Source organism: Numida meleagris, chromosome 1 (assembly GCF_002078875.1).
Source record: "Numida meleagris isolate 19003 breed g44 Domestic line chromosome 1, NumMel1.0, whole genome shotgun sequence".
NCBI classification, from domain to species: domain Eukaryota; kingdom Metazoa; phylum Chordata; class Aves; order Galliformes; family Numididae; genus Numida; species Numida meleagris.
In genome coordinates, this window is record NC_034409.1 from 128,150,171 (window position 1) to 128,172,390 (window position 22,220).

At 36.9% G+C, this 22,220-nt stretch overlaps 1 protein-coding gene across 2 annotated transcripts; it reads left to right on the forward strand.

Annotated features, from left to right (window-relative positions):
- On the forward strand, positions 31 to 22,220 carry TUBGCP5 (tubulin gamma complex associated protein 5). Of its 2 annotated transcripts, XM_021412052.1 has the most exons (24): positions 31 to 239; positions 2,265 to 2,318; positions 2,402 to 2,510; positions 4,542 to 4,638; positions 5,192 to 5,302; positions 5,853 to 5,932; positions 6,960 to 7,095; positions 8,082 to 8,199; positions 8,882 to 8,971; positions 9,527 to 9,620; positions 9,900 to 10,131; positions 10,343 to 10,545; positions 11,091 to 11,206; positions 11,370 to 11,638; positions 12,554 to 12,752; positions 13,974 to 14,162; positions 15,049 to 15,231; positions 15,515 to 15,599; positions 15,721 to 15,841; positions 16,790 to 16,968; positions 17,762 to 17,887; positions 18,458 to 18,546; positions 19,672 to 19,772; positions 21,153 to 22,220. In XM_021412052.1, the coding sequence occupies exons 1-24, from the start codon at positions 58 to 60 to the stop codon at positions 21,197 to 21,199; spliced, it is 3,210 nt and encodes a 1,069-aa protein (XP_021267727.1). In that variant the 5' UTR covers positions 31 to 57; the 3' UTR covers positions 21,200 to 22,220. The 2 variants fall into 2 exon arrangements, with proteins under 2 accessions (XP_021267727.1, XP_021267736.1); XM_021412061.1 differs by lacking the exon at positions 5,192 to 5,302.

The following is a 22,220-nucleotide window of genomic DNA, read 5'->3' on the forward strand; positions in this document are numbered from 1 at the left end:
AGGTGCGGCAGGCGGCTCTGTGGCGCCTCTCGGAGGTCCCTCTCCCGCGCCGCGGTGATGGCGGCCCCGCTGCTCGCCTCGCCCGGCCGCCGGAGCCGCTTCGAGCAGGAGCAGGACCGGGCCGTCCGCGCCCTCATCCGCAGCGTCACCGGCTTCCCCGAGGAGGAGGAGCAGGAGGAGGAGGAGCCGGGCGGCGGCCGGTTTCAGACGGCGTTGAATTTCGCCTGGTCTAACTTCAGGTCAGCGCCCGTGGCCTGAGGAGAGCCGGCTCGTGTGTGGGCCACGCTCCGGGCCGGCTGCGGAGGAGGGCTGAGCCGCTGCGGCGGTGTTCGCGTGGCAAGGTGCCCTTCGGCGGCCTCGCCTCAGCGGGCAGCGTTTTCTTGCTTGGAGGGAAATGAAGAGTAATGGCTGTGCGTGGTGGGCAGGGGAGCGAGCAGCCACGTCGAGATAAAGCTGCTGGCCTGGAGCGCTGCTGATACCGAATGTCGTCTGAGCTTGTCATAAACATGGTGTATTTTAACCTGCGTCCCTTCATTCTGTATTGGCTGCGTCCCTTTCCTTTTATTACAGTGACATCCAAAACGTTCCTATTGAACTTCGCTGCTTTTTCAGTTATCACAACTCCCATTTCACTGTCTGTTGCCACTCCTGACATGACCCATTTCTACTTTCCCTCACCATCAGTTGGCAGCTCCCGCTACAGGGCGCTTGCTGAACTTGATGCACAGAGTGCCAAATCCATGTTTTTACACTATTTATATCCAGTTTTTAGGTAAGCAGTTGCATTACTGCATTGCACTGAGTGAGGCAGGGAATCTGAGTGGCCTCATAGGCTCAAATAAGGCTATTTTACATGGAATAATAAATAGCTGTTGGGCAACAGTGTGGAGTTTTGAAAGTTCAGCTTGGATAGATTTTAAGGAGGCAACTTGTGTGCATTGGGAATGCAGGAATATGGTGTTGTAACTGCTGTCTCGTGTTTTTTTATTTACCAGAAATATTTTGTGTTATATATCGCAGTACTACATTTAATCCTTTTGTAGCCGCCTCAGAAACATTGCTTGTAACAGTGGTAATGCTGAGTTTAAACGTTGCTCGTGGCCCCAAGATTTCTCAAAACGTCTGATCATTCTCATTAGGAACTTCCCTTCACCTTAACAACTTATTTTTTCCTGGGGTGGGATTTTTAAATTTTTCTTTCCAGTCTTTTTTTCATTTTCCTAAGTCTTCCAGTTCTTGGGCTTGCCACTGTTTACTGTCGTTTCTAGTTGTTCCATCTGGCATTTATTCCAAAGCCTTAGATGCAGCTGAAATCAGGCTAGTAGATCTGTGGTTAGCGAAAAGGTTCTTTTTTGTTTCTCAAATACAGGCATGTTTTTATCCTCCAATGATGTTATTAATAAGCCTTGCTATTAGGCTTGCAGTTTCATTTTCTAGCTTGACTCTGAGGTGATGTTAAATTGTTTTTCTGAATTTGGTTGGTTAAACTTGGCTTTTGCCTCTGCTTTGGAAGCAGTAGTTACCATTTCTGTCTGCAGCTATATGAGTTTAGGCTAGCTTTCAGGCCTGTATTCTTGGTATCTTGAATCTTGCTCATGTCCTCAGTGTTGTTACATCCCATTTCCTGTTTTTTCTTCCTCTATACGTAATTGAAGAACCTTATTCCTGTTTTAATGTCTTTTGCAAAGTGAATTGTACCTTTCACAAGTTTGGGGTTTTTTTTAATCCGTATGCATGGTATTTCTGATGGTTTTTTGTTTTTGTTTTTTGATTAGATGCTCTTTTCTTTCAGGCACTGTCCTTTGCCATCTACAAAGAGTTTCATTTGGTTTTACAGGCCTTTCCACGTGGGTGTTTGTTTTGCCTGTGCTTGTGGTACAGGTCCCAGATAATTTGTGTGTTTGACACAGATGACTTTGACAGTAATTTTTTTTTTGTCTCCTTGCTCTGCTTGGCTTAACTGATGACATACTTTAATTACTTACTTTGCTGTTACTGCAGTAATTTTCCATTCATCTGAAATTGCTGGTTAAATTTAAGCTGCACTCCACTTTTCTGTCTTTAAGGCTGATTGCTGTTAATCCTTCTTGAGATAAGAGGCACAGAGATTAAATTTTGTTGATGTTTAATGATGTTGCTGAATTAAGCAGGCTTTGTTAAACAGAAAATAAGATAAAAAATTTGCCGTCATGTAAATTGACTTTATTTTCTTTCTTACGTAAGTTGCCTTATCAAGCATATTCTAATACAGATCTCTTACACAGATTTCACCGTTTTCTTGATGTGAACAGTCATAAAGTAGAGAGGACTATAGAAGGGTGAGTTTTATATTTATGGATTAATATGGATTAGTTAACTTTTTTTGAAGCATTACTTGTACTATTTTTTTTTTTTAAATTAGAATACATGAAAAATTGGTAGTTCATTCTGACCTGGGAAAAGCAGCAAGCTGGAAAAGATTAACAGAAAAATTTCTGAATTCACCACTGCCAAGCATTGAAGAAACAAAAGTATGTATGTTTCAGTTTCCTTCTCCTTTTTCTCTAGCCCTCTTCTTGTTGCGGTGGGCTTCTATTGTAATGTCATGTTGGAAATTTCAGATGACTTAGCAGTAGAGTTTGTGGTTGCTGTTCAGATCACGGTTGTGTTGTGTAGTTTCCCTATTTGTTTTAGAAGTAGTTTTATTGTCTCTTCAGTGCTCCAGTGTGTGCATACTTTCACTGCAGAGCAGATGTTTTTGTGGTCAATGTTGTACAAATGTTGTAGCTGAATCTTTGTCTATATGTTTTAAAACAATGGCTAACTGAGCAGAAATTCTTGCTCTTTGCCCAAATTTTTACTTTAAGTAATGAGTCTGAACCTTTTGATTTTATTATTCTCAAATGGAGCGCTCCTGGACTGTAGCTTCTTCATTGAGAACCGTGTTTGTGGTTTTGTTGTTTTTCTTGCCTTTGGTACAGTTTGTATCAAATCAGTTTAAGACGTGGCCTGAATGGAAAAGGCAAAAGTTGTCTCACTTGGGTATTTTCCATTGTGGTAGTTTATTATGTATTTCACCTTTGAAAACTGGAAGTTCCTGCTATTAGGAGGTTTGAGCTTGCAGTTTGTGAGGTGTTGCTCCATATAATGTCATTCTTCAATGCAAGGTGTGTTCGTAGTTGTAGCTGATTCTCCTTCTCATTGAACTGCTGTCATATGCCTTTCTTTGAACTGTTTTAGCTTTCCCCTGCTTTGTGGAAAAAACTCTGGAGCCCTCAATAGCTTGCACATCTTGAGTTACTGTACTGTACTCAGTAGATTTTTTTATTACATACCTTTAACTTGTACTTGTTTTGAGAGTTGAATAAGAACAGGAGTTCACTTTATACTTGAATGTTGCAAGTATCCTAAGACTTTTTTTTAATTGTTACTGGAGTACAGCTGGAGATGTATAATATCTCATACTTGGAAGTTAAACTGCTTTTAGTTTCTAGCAGTGTCACATAACTGGTAGGATTGGGTATTTAACAGTTTTGTGACTGGTAAGTGGAACAATAGCTCTCATTTGTGGTTCTGTTGACGACCTTCTAAAGCTCTTTGACAAACTCTTAAGGTCAGTAATGTTCAGTAGGAGCATATTCCATGTATACTAGCTGAGTGTGATGCTGCTCTACATAAAAATCGAGAATTTTTATTAGACCTGGATCACACTCCCAAAGAGCTTTTTGTATTGTTAATTTAATTTTTTTTACTTTTTAAGTCCATGTATGTAGACAGCAGAATATCTGCGTGGCTTGATATGAAGTGGCCTGCTGAAGAACTCTGGAAGGTCAGAATCAGGCCAAAGAAAAATCTTGCTTCAGAAAGAAAAAGCTTACTTCTGACAACAGTGCAGAAGCAAGGGTTAGGAATTAGGACTGTAACACCAATCTCTGCCAAATACCGCTGTTGGTATAATATTCTAGCTTGATTAAAAGCCTGTTTCGAAACTGCATTAGTGCAATATCAGAGTTAAAAACACGTCCTTAACACTTTGTGTGGGTTTTCAGATGATGCAAAGATGATGCAAAGATGATGCAAAGATGATGCAAAGATGATATCTAAATGTAGCAGTTTTAGTGAAATGTTTTTAGCTAACTTCACTTCAGCCTCTATTTGAAATAACAAACCATATGAGTGGGAAATGAGACTAAGATACCTGCAGGGCCAATTTCTTTTGTTGGTGTTGATATAGCTGTGTACACTAACCCTAGCCTCAGGTGACTTCTTACTTTCACAGTAGTTCTGGGTTCCTGTTATCTTTTTTTCGTATCACCTGATTAGCTGCTCAGTAAGAGGCAACTGAGAGTGTTTTCAAAGTATTTCCATATTGATCAGCTAGCTAGTGGGCGAAAGAGAACACATAACATTTGATATCGTGTTGCAGATCTTATTTTTTTAGTTCAGGACTGAGGTGAGGGAAGTAAAGCGGAACGTTCTGAAAGATAATAGGCTGAATTTGTTTTTAACCAAAATTTTTTTGATCTCTTTTTAATTTGCTTTTTTTCTAATGTGTTTTAAAGACAGATACACACTATTCCATACTGTCTCTTCTGTTATGTTTATCTGATTCTCCATCTAACACCACCTATGTGGAAAAACCAAGAGAAAAAGAAGCAGGTAAGTTTACAAGATGTTTGTGATGCTAATAAATGATGCACTCAGTTAATACAAGCTGATAAGAAGGCTGTTTTTCCTCTCCATTTTATTATCTCCATCACATCAAGGTGCATTATTGATTGTCTTTTTTTATGATGTGTACATTTCAAATAGTCTGCAAATAGCTTTTCCTACCTCCCGTTTATGTTACATTCCATCATTGAGTTTTCCAGCCAGCGAAGTACCTTGGGAGCTCTTACATGCTCAAAGACAGACAACTGGTTTCTATCCTCAGTGTCTGTCTTGTACCTTAATAGGATGTGTACTGAAACAGCTTTGGTAATATAAATTCCTATGTTCCCAGTGTAGTCAAGGAAAGGTAAATACCTTTGAAGGTTTCCAGAGGGGGACCCTAGTTGCCTGCGTTCTGAAGTGGGACTGTTTCACTCAGTGCCTAAAACGAGGCTTGTGCTTAAGTTTGAGTGGATACCATCCCCCATTTGTTTACAGTGTTGTATAATAGACTGAAAGAAGAATATTTCAGACTAACCTAAAGAAAATCTTGCATCTTAAGATTCCTTTTTGAATGATCTCTGCACATTCCCTCGGCGGTGTTTTGAATGCACTTTCAGCCCATTCCAGGAATGTGAATATGAAGAGGTTATCTCAAACAGCACTAATTACAGTTGAGTAAGCTTCATGTTTAAGATATAATATATTCTAAGTGTGATTTGTTACTTTTAAAACGTGACACATCACATCATGGATATGTGGTGTCTTTAGGAGAGTAAGATGATTCTTGCTTTATTGTTGTTTATAGTCCGCTATGCTTGTGCATATGTAAATTACCCATTTAGAATGTCTCCACCAAACTAATAGAGTAGTCTCAATCAGTGATATGTTGCATTCTTGCATGTTTTTCCAGGACTGAAGCATAGGGTAGTGTGACATAATAGAGATAAATATGCTGATAGCACACCATGCTGCATATTTTGAGTGTGTAAACAAAACTGAGAATTCATAAATAAAGAATATACATAGTTGTTATCACAATTTGTGTGTCTTGTTGAAAGTGTATAACCTTGTTAAAAGAACAGTGGTGTAACCTTAAGTGGATGACAGTGTCTTTGTTTTAGATTTAGAGTGAAAAGGTAATTTAAGCTTTGGAATTTGTTTTCAAAGCAAGTCAGAGTTAAGTGATACTTACTATTTTATTTTATTTATACTTCTCCTAGAAAAGGAAGAAAAATTTGATTGGGGAAAGTATTTGTTGGAAGGAGAAGAAATTTACTTTGGCCCAGGCATAGATTCACCAGTAAGTAATTTCTTGAAGTAAAAGGAAAGCATATTAACTGTTCTGAAGTATGCTGGAGACCTGGTTGAGTTGCCCTGGCTTGTGTGCTCTGTTTACGTTGATTCTTATAGGATTCCCTGCCGTGCTGCTTCTTACTTAACACCATGAAATACACACAGACTCAAGCAGAGTAGCAGTAATACAAACGCTTTTGTTCTTCATTCTGTTCTGACTTAGCCTTGCAACTGAGCCGGCCCCGTCTGCCTGCTCTTAATCAGAGCTTCCTTTAGCTCTGTAGTTAAACGCTTCCACTCCTAAAGTCTGATTCCCCTGAAAGGTTTCAGGGAAAACAAATTGCTTTCCTTTGGCAGCCAGTGTACTCTTCTGACCTCTTTCCTACTCAATATAGGTGATTGCTAGCCTTAACCAAGTATTGTCCGTAGTATAAAGGAGTATGTGAAATTTTTAGCACCAAAATGGCATGTATGTGTCAGCAGGAAGGTAGGACTACAGTGGATTTCCAAGCAAGTTTCACAGTACTGAAATTAATAGAATCTGTGTGGATTTCCCAGATCATCCTGACGTGGGCTTCCAAAAGTTAGAATCTTGCCAGTGTGTGAAGTTATGGTGGTAAATAAGAAGCAGAGGAGATTCAGGTCATGCTACATTTTGAGTCTCAGAAGGAGAAATTCTATCGGTAACCTTGGAAAGCACAGTATCATCATCAAACCCTTCTCTTGTGATTCTGGACATGTGGAATACAGCTCAAAAAATGCATAGTACGTGTTTTATTCTACACTTAAAACCGATTGTGCTCAATTTCTGTGCAGATAAATACAAATGCTTCTTCCACCTAAAAATTGCAGCTTTAATGTTAATATAATTTAAACAAGTCTCTGGGAGACAGTTCTATTAGTCTTAATGTCCTGAATTAGCTTTGTGATGATAGAAAGAAAATGGTTATGTTCAGCTTCACAAGTCAATAGGAACTGGGCATAGATCTGTCTGTTATGTTGTACCGAAATGGGATATTTGTTTCCCTTGTTAGGATTGGTCTGGAGAAAGTGAGGAGGAGGAAGACACCCAGCCTTTGAGCAGGGAGGACTCAGGCATTCAAGTAGACAGGACGCCTTTAGAAGACCAAGATCCAAACAAGAAAACAGTACCTAATGTTTCCTGGAAAGGTTAGAATAAGCATTAATTCTTCTAATCTAATCACACGTACTCAGATTTTGCAAATGAATACTGCTTTATTATTCTTCAGTGAGATACTGCATTTTAGACCTGTCATTGTAATTTCCAGATTCACTTTAGTGTTTACTCGTTTAATTTTTCAATATGGAAAGCTTGATTTAATCAGCGTTGATGCTAATGGAGAAGGCTTCTGTTTACTTGTATGGAAATAGACATACGTATTCCGAGAAAGAAATGAAACCTTACACAGTAAACGTAGCATGCAGCTTTGTGGGTATAAAGCAAATGTTTATTATTTACTATCAGAATGCTGAAATAATATTTAATTGGCAACAGAAATGACTGACTCAGTTCTAGGTATAGAAGATTTTTGAAGAATTAATTTTATATCATTAAAGCACTTGTGGCTTACTCTTGAATAGTTTCACAGAATGTCAACTATAGCAGTAGATTTTCACGCAGAATATTTTTGGACATATGATATCTTGTATAAGAAGTCTGTAATATTCATAGTTTGTATAAGCAGTAGTTAAGGTTTTCTTGGTAATCACATTTAAGAAAAAAGCATTTTTATGTAATGTACTGAATGCATAGTAAAAAGGAACAGAGTGACAAAGTCGATGATATTTGGTGGTTTAGTTTTGAAGTCTGCTTTGTTTTGTATATATCGTTTGAGAATTGCCTGAAATATGCTTTCTCTGAGGAAAAGTTGAAAACCAGGTACATCTCTGAGTCTGTTTTTTAAGACTTTTGCAACTTCTAGGAGGTGAGACGTTTCTATGTGAGTTAATTTGTGCGTGATGCACAAGTCACGTGAGCAAAGTGAAGTGTAAGCAGTTGAAAACTGTGATTTATTTGAAAAGATCTTTGCTTCTGCAGCTGAGCAGAGAGGCTTACTAATAACTTTTCTGTGTGTTTTTATAAGCATTTCCTGAACAAATAGAAACACCTCAGCCACAATCATGTGTTTTCACAGTTGGTGAGCCTGATGCCCGCAGCTGGCTGGAGCAGCATGTAGTTCCTCAGTACTGGACAGGAAGAGCTCCTCGCTTTTCACATAGTTTGCACTTGCATTCCAACCTAGCTGCAGTCTGGTGAGAAAACGATGTCACTTGCACCTTCCTTGCTGACGTGTAAAGCTAAATAATGACTTTATTAAGCAGCTTTACTGTTAAACTATAAAGCTAGTATAGTTATTGTTTGTGTAACTGTTGCCTCCAATAAAGAGTCAAACAATGCAAATATGAATAATCATTGTGTACTTCAGTAAAATATGCAACATACTGTGGAAGATTTAGACAGAATTGTGTGAGATACAGCAGGGAAAAGTTCATAGTTGCCGTGAGGGTTTCAATTTCATAAGCAAACTTTTGAGATAAAGTATGAATTTGCTGCTATGAGTTAAGGAAATAGAAATTTTACTTTTTAGCTTAGTTTTCTGAATGGAAAGATTAACTCCATAATTTTTCATAGCATTGAATGTGAAATAAGTAAAAACAAAAAACAAATCTCAAATTCATTACTTATTTCCTATCTAATTGTTAGCCTTGCTGTGTACAACTAGATGATATTAAATGCTTTCCATATTATTTTACTTAACAGTGTGAAAACAGACTCTGCTATTCTTTATATACTTAAAATGTCTACATGAGCATTGTATCTACCCCTATACAATTAGAGCAAAACTGAGCCTTAAGATTATTGCTTCATCCTTACTTTAAGATTATTCATCTTTGATTTCAGCCCTTAAATTGTTTTCGTTTCATGTTTTACAAGGGACCACCACTTGTACACCAGTGATCCTTTATATGTGCCAGAAGAGAGAACACTAGTCACAGAAACTCAGGTTATAAGGGAAACTCTTTGGTAAGAGCAATACCAAAAAGCTTGCATTTGAACTTTCAACATTTTTGTGTCCTCGTTCAAGGAAATAAGAGATTTATCTTTGAAGTTGTATCTGAAAAAATAATTATTACTGAGCTTTTAGCTTCCAGTGTTGCTGACAACAAAGATGCCGCTAATGTATATTTAACCATTCAGATTTACAAAGAAAATAGTTTACTGCTTCTTAGATGTATCGATTCCTCAAGTCTAACTGTTAAGAAAAACCAGCTTGTTCTCATCCTGCCCTAGATTTTTTGAATACAGTGCCCAGCTTTGCAAAGTAGGTTTTGACTCATTCCATCCCATAGCTGGAAAATATCTCATTTGGAAAGGAACTTTAGGATGTGTTTGCCTAGTGTCAGTGTTTTGTTCTTGTTCTAGCAACAACTTAACAGTATGAATAGCATTAGAGTTGATCTTTGATCTCCTTTGAAAACAAGAAATGTAGGCAAGGCAGAGCTTATTCTTTTATTAATAATATAGTTATGAGTCCATAAGGGCAGAGAAAAAGCATTACTCTTTTTCTTTCTTTTGAAGGCTACTTTCGGGAGTGAAAAAGCTCTTTATATTTCAGCTGAATGATGGAAAAGTGGTTGTGCGGAACGATATTATTGTAACTCACTTAACCCATGTAAGTTGTTTCTGAATCTCAGCTGAACGCATCTGTCAGTAGGAAGATGTAATTTTTGGGAATAGGAAGATATACTGCTTGTGGAAAAGCAACGTTTCTGTAATTGTTCTTCATTTAGTCAAAATGGAATGGGCTATTCCTATATGTGAGAATGTGATGAAGCAATAAAGATGGCAGAATTTCGTTGTATCTTAATTCGGATAAATGTCTTGTGATTTAATTGTTAGGCTTTTATAAAATTTTTATTAGCTGAATATAAAAAATATGTATTTTTTCTAGAATTGCCTAAGGTCTGTGTTGGAGCAGATAGCAGCATATGGTCAAGTTGTGTTCAGACTGCAGAAATTTATTGATGAAGTGATGGGACACAGCCCGGAAAATGTTTCTACTCCAAAGAAAACCACCGAAGCCCCATTCAGAACATATCAAGCTTTTATGTGGGCCTTATACAAATACTTCATTAGCTTCAAAGAAGAACTTACTGAAATTGAAAAATGCATAATCAACAAAGGTACAGCGCAAGGAAAATTTGAAGGGATATTTTACAAGAGGGAGGCACAGAAGGGAATTTTTATAAGAGGGAAGCATGCGAGATATTATGTGAATGCATTTTGAATCCGTGAAAGATGCCACGCTGCATTTTAAAACCTCATGGATAGCAACACCAAAATTTGATTTTCTGTTGGATGTTACCTTTATACATCTTTTTTTTTTTTCCTCAGACAAAACAGTCACACTTTCAATAGTAATAGATAAGCTGTCGCCTCGCCTGGCACAGCTGAAGGTGCTTCACAAGGTTTTTAGCACAGGAGTAGCAGAAGTGCCACCTGACACTAGAAATGTTGTACGAGCATCTCATCTGCTTAATACTCTCTACAAAGCTATTCTTGAATATGACAGTGTTGGAGAAGCATCTGAGCAAACGGTAGGCAGAATCATTCTTCCTTAATGGAATCACACTCTAGAATGTTTGATAACTTAGATTTCATTCTGCTGACTGAGTACGCTGTCCTTCAGCGACTGAGGGCAAATTACATAGCCATAATGAATTACTGTTGTCTGACAAGAGTTCACTCAATCTACGTAAAACAGGATTCACGAGGAGATGAGCACTAGTGAAAATGTAGTAGATGTCACTGTGTCCTTTTGTTTTCCTGTTTTCTGTATTACAAAATGATGGGTGTCTTACAACTGTCAGTTACCATTTAAGGGATGTCAGAGTAATAAAAGTTGCCGTGTGGGTCTAATTGCGATGACAAAAGTAATAATGGGAAACTTGCACAGTGCGTGTCTCCATGAATACTGCTAAGCCTGTAATTTTTAGTTCAATATTTCATCTTTAAAAATCTTGAAGTATAGGTATCTTACAAACTTACTATCACACAATTAACAGGTAAGACTTTGCCGTGTTGCTTGTAATATTTACTGAAAAAATGTTCAGCTGTTCTTTTTTTCTTTCTTTAAACTCAGGTGTCCCTTCTGTTCTCTCTCTGGGTTGAGACTGTGAGGCCGTACTTACAGACAGTGGATGAGTGGATTGTCCATGGCAATTTGTTTGATCCCGCAAAGGAATTCATCATTCAGAGGTAGGGGTACTGATGCTGGACACTCATAGTTTGAAAGTGCTTCTTGGCTGTTCTGAAAGAGGAGCAGAGTATAGAGCAAAGATGAAGATGCATCTTCTAGTAAGGTAGTTTCATTTTTTTAAAAAGGAAAATATTCAATGCTTTTTTTTCTTCTTCTCTGCAGGAACAAAAATGTTCCAGTTAATCACAGAGATTTTTGGTATGCTACCTACACATTATATAGTGTGTCAGAAAAGACAGAGAATGAAGAGAAGATGAGTGATAATGCCAGTGCCAGTTCTGGCAGTGATCAGGCCCCTTCGAGCAGGCAACACACTATGGTCTCTTTTCTGAAACCTGTGCTAAAGCAAATCATCATGGCTGGAAAATCCATGCAGCTGTTGAAGAACCTTCAATGCAAAGACGGCTCTCCACAGCAGGCCGCATCCAGGGGTGAGCTGTCACTTGGTGGAGTGTCATGCCATAGGGTACCTAACAGCATGGCAATATTTTATATAATGGTGTTTCCATGGTTAACAATGTAACTGTCCTCCTTACATGTCAGAGTCATGGTTTGTAACTCCAGTTCTAATTGAAAACTGTTATTCTTCCAATGCAATCAAGGGACAAGAACAAAGTGAACAATGATCGGTGATCGAGTATTATCTTCGGGTCTTATTGCTTCAGATTTTCTGAACTTGTTTTTGTATGCTTTCAAAACATTTCATTTATTATTAGACAAACACAGTTGCTGTGTTCAGTGTAAAACTGTTCTGGTCTAATAAGTAGTTGTTTTTCATTATTAAGTGGTTGAATAATTTCAAGGTAGCGCACAGAACTTCAACGTAAAAAAGCTTATTAATAATTAGATGAAACTTACATTGACATTTTTATGAGTATCTGTAGCTAGTTTTTTTTTTTTTTTTTTGGATGGTTGTAAAATGTAGTATAGCAGTGTAATCAATGTTGATTTTTTTTTTTGGAGGAGACGAAATGCATTTTTTGGTCATGCAATTTCTGTGGGGTTAATAGAGATAGCTGAATTATGTAGGCATCTCTCTAGGCTTGTTTCCCTCTCTGATGTGGTTGTTTAGGTGCTGAGAATTAACTGCCTTTATATTTGGAGGAAGAAGTTCTCTTACAGTCTCTGATCAGCAGTGCGTTTTTAACCAAATGCCTGACTTGAAGCATTGGACTAGCCCTGCTGATTTAGCAGTATTTAGTTCTAAGTATGTACTTGAGAAGTGGCCTAAATTTAGTTTGTTAATATATATCAAGCATATGTTGGATTCCACAGTTGTTCTTGTAGTTCAGCTGATAATTTCTCTTACAACAAAATCTTACCATGAAACATGTTGCCCAGTTCAGATGCTGAAAGAAAGAGTTTGTATACACTGTTCCTGGAATCCGTGCAGTCTCGCCTGCGGCATGGGGAAGAGTCTGTTCCAGATATTATTACAGAGCAGCAGGCCACCAAGCAGAGCCTGATAAAGATGCAATCAATAGCAGAAAGGCACTTAGAACTGGATGATGTCCATGACCCACTGCTGGCTATTAATTTTGCCAGGTAAGTAAATACCCCCTAGATGAATGATCTTCCTGCTGTGTTGTTGAGAGCCATGTTCTGCTTAGTGACATTTGGTAAAGCAAATTTTTATTGCTGCTGCAGAAAACAAGCAAACAGAATAAAGAGGAACACCAATAATCAGTGGCAGAATCTAAATAAATACTACCCTTGTGCTTAGTTACAGAAAAACAAATCAGTGAGGAGTTGGCTGCTTACATCTGTTAGCGTAGAAAATAGGTGCAGCCTTTCTCATAAACTTTTTTGCACATAAATAAGTGTTTGAGGAGTGAATGCTGTTGTAAAATCTAAATTTTAAATGTGCTTGCTTGGAATTTGTATGCAAAAAGTCCTTTTCTTTTGTCATTTTAAGTAAGAAATAGCTGTTGAAGTTTTTCCTAAATTCTAGTTGGCAATTTTTCTGTTTTCAGTTCAGACTTAGGAGGAGGTTGTTTTAAGGAAATCATAGTTATTAATGGATAAAACTATCGCTTCTCTCGTTTGTTGGTACTGTTTGCTTAAGTTAGATTGTCAGATTAATTTAGTGTCTGACTCATCCTGTGTATCAAGGCAATATCTGCAGTGAACCAGGCTTCGTACAGTGGATTCAACTAGTGAGCAGCTTTTCAAACATTATAATAATAATTTGACCTTTTGGGAGACAGTAGTAATTAAACTTAACAAACATAGGCTGTCTGCAAATAATATAGGTATCTTCTATTAAAGTGCCTCAAACAAAATCTGTTCTTTTCTCCAAGCTGTTTGTGTTTTTTTTGTTTTTTAATTTTTCCTTACTGGGAAGTTCATCTGGCAACTGTATGGGCATAACAGTAACATAGTTTTAAAAGTTCCAATGATAAAGGGCTTATTAAGCTGTATAGTGTTCAAACTTGATACTGTTTTCAGAATTATTCTTTTAGCAATTCAGTGATTACAGTATGCCATCCTTTTTCATATTCTTATGCCTGTTCACTATACTGTGAAACTAATAACTAATATATTGATAGTTGTAACTGTAATATTATATAATTCTATGTTACATAGGTAATAATATAACTTTTAATGTAACAGTTACAATTAATAGCTGCAAACAGCTTTTATTCTGCAATCCTTTTTTAGAGCAGAGGTTCCAATTTTGATTAAAGTTTTCAAAGGTATGACATTTTTCTTCTACGTATTGTGCAAGTTATGTGTATTCTTCACTAAGTATTTCTTATTTTAAAGATTATATTTGGAACAGAGTGACTTTCACGAGAAGTTTACTGGGGGGGATGTTTGTGTGGATAGATCCTCAGAATCGGTCACCTGCCAGACTTTTGAACTGACGTTGAGGTCTTGCCTTTATCCGCACATAGACAAGCAATACTTGGAATGCTGTGGTAACCTAATGCAGACTTTAAAGAAGGATTATAGGTAAGAAAGTAAATGTGTTTAGCATTTCTAATTACCAGTGTTATGCCATGTAAGTAAAAGCAGGAATTTTCTTTTAAAAAATGTGGTTTAAAATCTTTTCTGTACCAACTAAATCATCAAGAAAATACTTAACAAAAAAAGGGGGGATCTAACATGGTCACAAGTAAAACTTCGGTGTATCTACTTTAAACCAACAGCAAGTACATTGGTTTTCTTCAGTGGGTGTTCAATAGGGAAATTCTTTCGGACAGTATTTTTAGTAGTGGTGTCATTTGAAACAGGAAGATAAATTTTAGGAGGCCAGAATGTATTTATTTAGTCTGAGATTTGGTTACGGTAATCTAAAATGTATACTTTGTGAAACAGTAATACGCAATATTTTTATACAACATAAAGTAAAATGGCCTATTCCTTTTAGGTAGTCAAAGGTTGTTGTGCTTTTGAGCTACCTTAAGTACTTAATGTATTTTTGCAGTAGTGTTTTGCGAGAGATGTAGAGGTACTGTTCTTACTGTATTGCAAAGGAAGAATCACTATCACTTCCTGGAGCTCCATTTTGAAGTGCTTTCTTACACAGAACTCTCTTAAGTTCTGTTCAGAAAGGAGGACAGGATTGCTGAACTCTAAGCCTTTTTTTTTAGTATTGCCTGGCCTGTAAGAAGGCTAAATGCCATGATCATGTCTGTTGAAGACAGTACGCCTTTCAAGCTTACAGGAAAAAAATGAATTGATTATTTTGTTTTATTTGATTGTATTTTGAAAGCTTTCTGAGCAGTGGATTTCATTACATTTCTGTTCAGTACATATAATGAAGAGTTCTTAAGGTTTGGTTTCACTTGTATGATGAAGACTTAGGTAATGTTCTATATTTTTTTTCCCTCTTTAGGCTTGTAGAATATTTGCAAGCTATGAGAAACTTTTTCTTACTTGAAGCTGGAGATACTATGTATGATTTCTATACATCCATTTTTGACAAAATTAGAGAAAAGGAAACTTGGCAGAATGTTGCCTTCTTAAATGTTCAGCTTCAAGAAGCAGTAGGGCAGCGCTATCCAGAGGACAGCTCAAGGTAAATGCAAAATCCTGCAAAATATACTTCAGTTAACTGTTTCTTTCACATCCACCTATATTAATACATTTCACTTGCATAGTGCAGTACTAATTACTTCATATTCATTGCAAGGATCTGTTTCAATGAAGCTTCGAGCTGTTGTCACCTTTTAAACACAGCTCTATCAGATTAAATTAGACAGGTAATGTTTAAGAAAGTTTAAAAAAAAAATCACTAAGGCAGGTAGCCACTAATTTAGAATTAGATCACCACCAATAAAATCACTTCTTTCCTTGTAAAGGTTGTCTATATCATTTGAAAGTGTTGATACAGCAAAGAAGAAACTGCCTGTCCACACCTTGGATGGCTTGACATTAAGTTATAAGGTAGGGTATAGTAAGTTAATATTGCTGCGGGTTTTTATTCTAGAACACATTTGAAGTGTTGTATTAATGTGACTTACCTTTTCTGTCTTATCTTTTCTGTCTTATCCTCTGCTGTTCTTAGGTTCCTTGGCCTGTGGACATAGTTATAAGCCTAGAGTGCCAAAAAATTTACAATCAAGTTTTTCTGCTCTTGTTACAAATAAAGTGGGCCAAGTATAGTCTAGATGTTCTAAGATTTGACGGTAAGAAACTGTTTCAATGAGAGGTACTCTAAAAACTTGTTCTGTGGTCTAAGGATATAAATAGCCTCCTGCTTTCTGAAGTGAGTAGTTTAAATCTGTAAAATATTAATCTCTCTTAGCTTCACAAATCAGATATATTAAGCAGGGCATGTTTTTCACATCCGTTCAGCCTCACAGACAACAATGTTCATGTGTTGTGACTCTTTGGTTCAGGTCTAGTTGGTTTCTGTAGAAGCTTGTATTTCTTTCTTCAGACCTTGCTGTTGAAGGAAGATCTGTCCACCACACCCCTTATTCATAGCCCAAGTTTTTATGAGTAACATCTTGCAAACAAATAAAGAAAACAAGTTGAAAAAATACTGTAATTGAGATTGGAACAGTAAGCTAGATGAGAATACATACTTTAAGCTACAAATTAAATATTTGATGATTGTAGAAAGAGATCTGTTGGTGAGATCTTAATCTTTGCTGTATTAATGTTTATGCTTTTCCTTTCCTATACGAAGTTGATATGCGATTTGTGTCCTGGAAAAGCAAATTAGAAAGTCGGTGGTTCACCTGTGTTTTGTACATCAGCTAAATAATTCTATTCCTAAAAGTATGCAGTTTTCTATTGTTAAATCTTTACAGATAAGGCTCTGTGTTTTAAGTATTTCCCTCTTTGTGGAGATAGTGTACACATTTATTTCTTCATATTTTTTGTCTTTTTACATAATTAGCTCTTAAATAGCATTTCCTATCCTAGTATTTATCAAATTACATTGTACATATATTTTCACAATACAGTATATTGTTGCTGTATTTTAATAAAACACCTGAATGGCCAGAAAAATCTTATATCAGTGTATTGTGCACGGTAATAAGAAATAAATCAATTTTAAGTAACATTTTAGCTACAATTTGTCTTCATAAACATTTTATCTTAATACTTTTATGTTTTATTTTTAGAACTAGCCTGTGCTGCGGAAAACCCACAGGTTAAGGAGGGAACTTTATTAGAACATGGAACACTTCCTCTATTTGGACCACAAACAGAAAGTATAAAACAACAAATACATCGCATGTTCCTCTTAAGAGTGAAACTTATGCATTTTGTTAACAGCCTGCACAACTACATCATGACTAGGGTTTGTCTTATATCATAACTTCATTTATGCTAAGAACTTGTAACTGTAGATGCAGTATTATTTTTTTTATTTAAAACTATCCAGATCAAAGAGACACAAGTTAATAAAGCAAAATCTTTTTCTAGTGTCCGTTCTGCAAAGTGATTTTAACCTAAAATTTAAACTAAAAATGTTTCAGCTTTCACTTGGCTGGTTAAAATCAATAATTCTAAAAATACTTAAGAAGTTCTATGTGCTGACTGATCTTCGGATATTATTATTTCTTATCTTTCTTTTCGGCTGTCTGTAGCAGCGCTGTGTGCCCAATGCACAACTGTGCCAAAATAGGTTTCTGTAAACTGTTAATCTCTTAAGAGCTATTACAATTGTAAAAGTGTTACTACAGACATTTTATGTAAGTAGATTCTTCTAAAAATCTCTCTTATGCAGATCCAAAAGTATGACTTCTCAAAAATAAAGGTAGTATCTAGCAGATTCATATCTACTCAACTGCCTTTTTTGGCCTTTGATGAAATAATGTAGTCCAAATTGATTCCTCTAGAGCTAATATATCTGCTTGTGAGTAGTGATAACGTTCCTACTTATGCAAAGTATACAGATTGTCACTGAGTTATGAGAAGAGCTCAGCGTTTTTACTTTATAGTAGCTGGAAGGCTGAGCCTCCAAGTTGAGACTGGAAAGGGAAGAGTGAATATATCAGGCAATTATTAGCTCTCAGAAAGGAAGTCTTGGAAATGAGTCACAAGCACTTGTGTGCAACATAGAATTTAAATAACTGTGGTTTTCTCTTCAGATTCTTCACAGTACTGGCTTGGAATTTCAGCACCAGGTAGAAGAAGCCAAAGATTTAGATCAGTTAATAAAGATTCATTACAGATACCTATCTACAATCCATGATCGCTGCTTACTGAGAGAAAAGGTGGGTAAAAAGTGGAATATGTGTTGTATTGAGTTCAGCAGGACAAGAAAATGGTTTAGTACTAACGATGCTGTGCCTATTTTGTAGGCCATACATACATTGTAATAAATAGATCCTCGTGAGGAAAAGGTAACTTGTTCAAGATCAATACTGATATTGTTTCCCTTGCAAGTCTCAGCTTCGTTTCTATGAAGGAGAGAAAATAAAACTAAGTTATTTACATTGGAGTTTATATACATTTGTTTTTAAGAGATGCTGGGATTTGAACAAACAGGCTTGGAAATGTAATGAGGATCGTACATGCTGGTGTAGTAGGAAACGGAGACACGTCTGTTGATGTAGTCTTCTGTCTCATACTGTCTGTACTAACACTCATGGGAATAATGATGGAATGAATGAGAGGGCAAATGCAAAACATATCTTAACTGGGCAGACCTGTGTTATACCTTGGAGACCATTTTTACAGATGAGATTAAATGGCCTAGGATACTTTTGTGTCCATAATAATGAAAATGATTATGTAATTCATTAACAGTTACTTTCTGATTGTTACTCGTTTTGTTACTTTAGGTGAGCTTTGTGAAAGAAGCTATAATGAAAGTTTTAAATTTAGTGCTGATGTTTGCAGACCGTTGGCAGGCTGGTTTGGGGGCTTGGAAGTAAGTATACGTACCTAAAATTATACGCAGTCATGATTTCACAGCTCAGAATGTGCTTTTGAGATTTTTTTGTGTGTGAAATAGTGGGATTTAATCTTTGTTTAACAGTAGATGCCTGAAGCTAATCGCTATTTCTTAACAAAAGTGAAATTTATTTTAGATAGAACATAACAAGTTTCATGCCCTTGTGTGAGTGTATATTCAGTACTTTCCAATTACAAGTATGGCTCATAAGTATCTTTAAAGTATTTGAAAGGATTGTAGAGCGTAGCAGCAAAGAGAGGTTTTCTTTTCATCCGTATTTGTTTGCAATGGTAAAATGGGATGTTCACAGGTTTGGTTTATGATCTTGTTTTCTGGCTGTGATTTAAAGTTACAGGCAGCCAGATGCTGACACTCATTCATTGTTTCATGAAAATTGGGATTATCTAGCATGACCTTCATTCTAGAAGGCAATACATTTGTGCCTTTCTTAAAAATAAATAAATCCAAGTAAATCTTAATACCTAACTAACCTTATTTTTCTAATTTAGACCGTCCACATTATAAAACCTTTGTCAAAGTTTCAAAATATGTGGAACTGTTGAAGTCTATGAAAGTTGACTTTGGGGTGAAGACTTCAATGTAGAGACTGGGTGATCTCCAGAGGTCCTTTACTGCCCCTACAATTCTGTGTTGTTCTGGGATTCGAAGAAAGCAGTGTGGGTGATTGGGGCCCTGTTTAACCTGCTCCGTGTCCCTGTTTTATTTGGCAGTGTAAGCTTATCCCAAAGAGCTCCAAAGCAATTGGGACCAGCAATGGCTGTCTTGACATTCCTGTGAATACCTCAGAATAGTAGTTCTCATCGGCTGAAACCACAAAATTCCTCCTAGTAATGGCAAATGCTTACAAGGGGATGACAAAATCACTAGTAAAGCCACTGTGATAGTGTTCAGGCACTCCAGTCTAAATTGGCCACAGTTTTCTAGAGTGGTATACTCGGATATAACTGAAATATTTTAAGTTCAAGATGGAATACTATGCAAAGAGCACTTTGGTCATTCATTGTGAAGTTTTGGTTATGTTTTGAAGGTAACAGTTGCTCGACTGACTGTTAAGTGTACCTCTGTTAAACTTCTCTGTAGGATGGAATCCATAGAGAAAATGGAATCTGATTTTAAAAACTGCCACATGTTTCTTGTAACTGTCCTCAACAAAGCTGTCTGTCGAGGCTCTTTTCCTCACTGTAAGTCCATGATGCTTTTCATATACACGCACTTGTCACTCAACACGTATTTACATTTTAATCTATTTGTCAGTACAGATTAAAGAATCTCATTTGTGAAAATACTAAATGAAGTATTCGGAGAGCCATAAAACCTTACTTCCGAATAAGTTTAATTCATACATTTTAGAATATATGTACCATAATTTATTTTTCATAACAACTATCTTCAGTTTACCTGTTCACTTGAAGAGAGGATCATAGAATCATAGAATGGCTTGGGTTGGAAGGGACCCCAAGGGTCATCAAGTTCCAACCCCCCCGCCACAGGCAGGGCCACCAACCTCCAGATCTGGTACTACACCAGGCTGCCCAGGGCCCCATCCAACCTGGCCTTGAACACCTCCAGGGACGGATCATTCACAGCCACTCTGGGCAGCCTGTGCCATCACCTCACCACTCCCTCTGTAAAGAACTTCCCCTTGAAATCCGATTTAAACTTTCTCTCCTTGAGCTTAAAACAATCCCCCCTTGTCCTATCACTGTCTACTCTTGTAAAAAGTTGGTTCCCCTCCTGTTTATAATCCACTTTTAAATACTGGAAGGCTACAGTGAGGTCTCCTCGGCAGCCTTCTCTTCTCCAGGCTGAACAAGCCCAGCTCCCTCAGCCTGTATCCCTTGACTGATTCAGCTAAGGTGGTCTTCTAAAAAAGTACTTCAAACAAAGACCTGAAGAGCATATACAAGCATTTTTGATGTTGCTGGGTGACAGCTGGGAACTAGCGTGCACAAATAGAATGTTAATATTTTGATGCCTTAGCTGCGGCTGCTCTTGTGGTCTTGACTCTGCCTGTTACTGAGGTTACTCAGTACCAGAAACAGCAGAAGAGAACATTGCAGCATGATACTAGCTTAAATGAGTTGTCAACGTCAGTTAGAGGTAGGGTGTGACTTCTGAGTGGAATAAGCTGGTATGTAGATGCACATTCACCTGTTTCTCCTTTGAGATCAGTCCTTTCCAATACGGAAGGCGATGGGCTTCTAAAAGAGGTTAGATCTTATCACTGCTTTTCAGTCAACAAGAGCTTGTCTGCAAGAACTGTCTGTGAGAATAACTAACTGCACATAATTCCCTCCAACTTTTATTCAGTTTTCTATTTGCAGCCATTAGTATTTCAAACAAAGGAGCTTATTTCTTGTCAGTTCCTACCAGTTAACCATCACTAAGAAATGTCAGAAATTTGTAATATTTAAAAAGTCTCACCATCTTCAATCCTGAAGTGCTGACATTTAAAAAACAAATGGAAAATATCATTTAAACTACGAAATAGAATATTACAGCGAATGTTTGCGGACTGATGCAAGTGCAAATACTCAACTTTTTTATGGTTTGATTCACAGTGGAATCTTTAGCACTGTCGCTGATGGCCGGCATGGAACAGAGCTAGCGCCCAAATCTGCTGAACTGCAGAACTACTGAAAGCAGCATTTATGTTGAATGTCCTTTGTTGACTGGAAGCATTTTACACTCCATTTTGAAACGTGTATAGTTAAATTATGCTGTTGGTTTGGAGTTGTGTAAAGTATTTTCAAATGTAAATAATGTACAGGTATTGAAGTGTATTGGTTGTGGCTGTATTGTTCTCTGTATGTATATGCTTTAACATGAAAAAATGTGCATTGTAAAATGCAACCTGCGTGAACAATCTTGCTTGAAATATATGAAGTGTATTTTGTGCTGTATAAAGGATTTTTTTTTTAGTTTTTATTATGATGATGAATAATTGCTGATTTACTGTTTCCATTAATTTTGCAGCTGTGACTAGGTCACAGGGCACTGTGGAGTGGTGTGACTCAATTCTTATAATTATTCAAAAGGTTGGTTGAGTTCATTTTGGCCTTTTTTTCTTTGGGAAAAAAAAATAAGCTAAGAGGCATTTATCTTGTTTGCTTTAATGGCTCTTAAACACTCTTTGGGAACAATTACGACTGTTACAATAACCTGATATTAAAGAACAACAACAACAACGTTAACTTAATTGAAGTGGATTATCGCAGGCCATAAAATACTGATATTTTTGATGTGAAATAATGAAAGCGTGCTAATTTTAGTGGTAAGCTTGTCAGTTTAAGCATGATGAAGACTACGGTGTGAAATATATTGGTTTTACCTGTCGGATTGCTGAGATGTTTCAGAGGTTATCAGATACAACTTGATCATTCTCCTTCAAAGTCTTTTGCAAACAAACCATTCATCAATAGTTGATCTATTGTAAAGAGGTAGGTCAGAATACAGAAAGTGTTCATTTTTAGAGAAGTGAATGTAGGGCTTGTTCTACAGTCCTGCTGTTTTCCCATGAAATTTTCTTGGTAATTCTGACATGAATACACCTACATTTTAAAAGAGCAAATTGCAGCCATTTACCATTTTATTTGAATAAATAAAAGATTAAATAATTGGAATTTGAC

What these genes read in the sequence shown, in the direction of transcription:
- TUBGCP5 (XM_021412052.1), top strand. Translation starts at nt 58, where the DNA reads ATGGCGGCCCCGCTGCTCGCCTCGCCCGGCCGCCGGAGCCGCTTCGAG. An exon ending in AAAATGCATAATCAACAAAG is followed by an intron (nt 10,132 to 10,342) that starts GTACAGCGCAAG and finishes TTTTTTCCTCAG; the next exon opens with ACAAAACAGTCACACTTTCA. An exon ending in GCTGCTTACTGAGAGAAAAG is followed by an intron (nt 17,888 to 18,457) that starts GTGGGTAAAAAG and finishes TTGTTACTTTAG; the next exon opens with GTGAGCTTTGTGAAAGAAGC.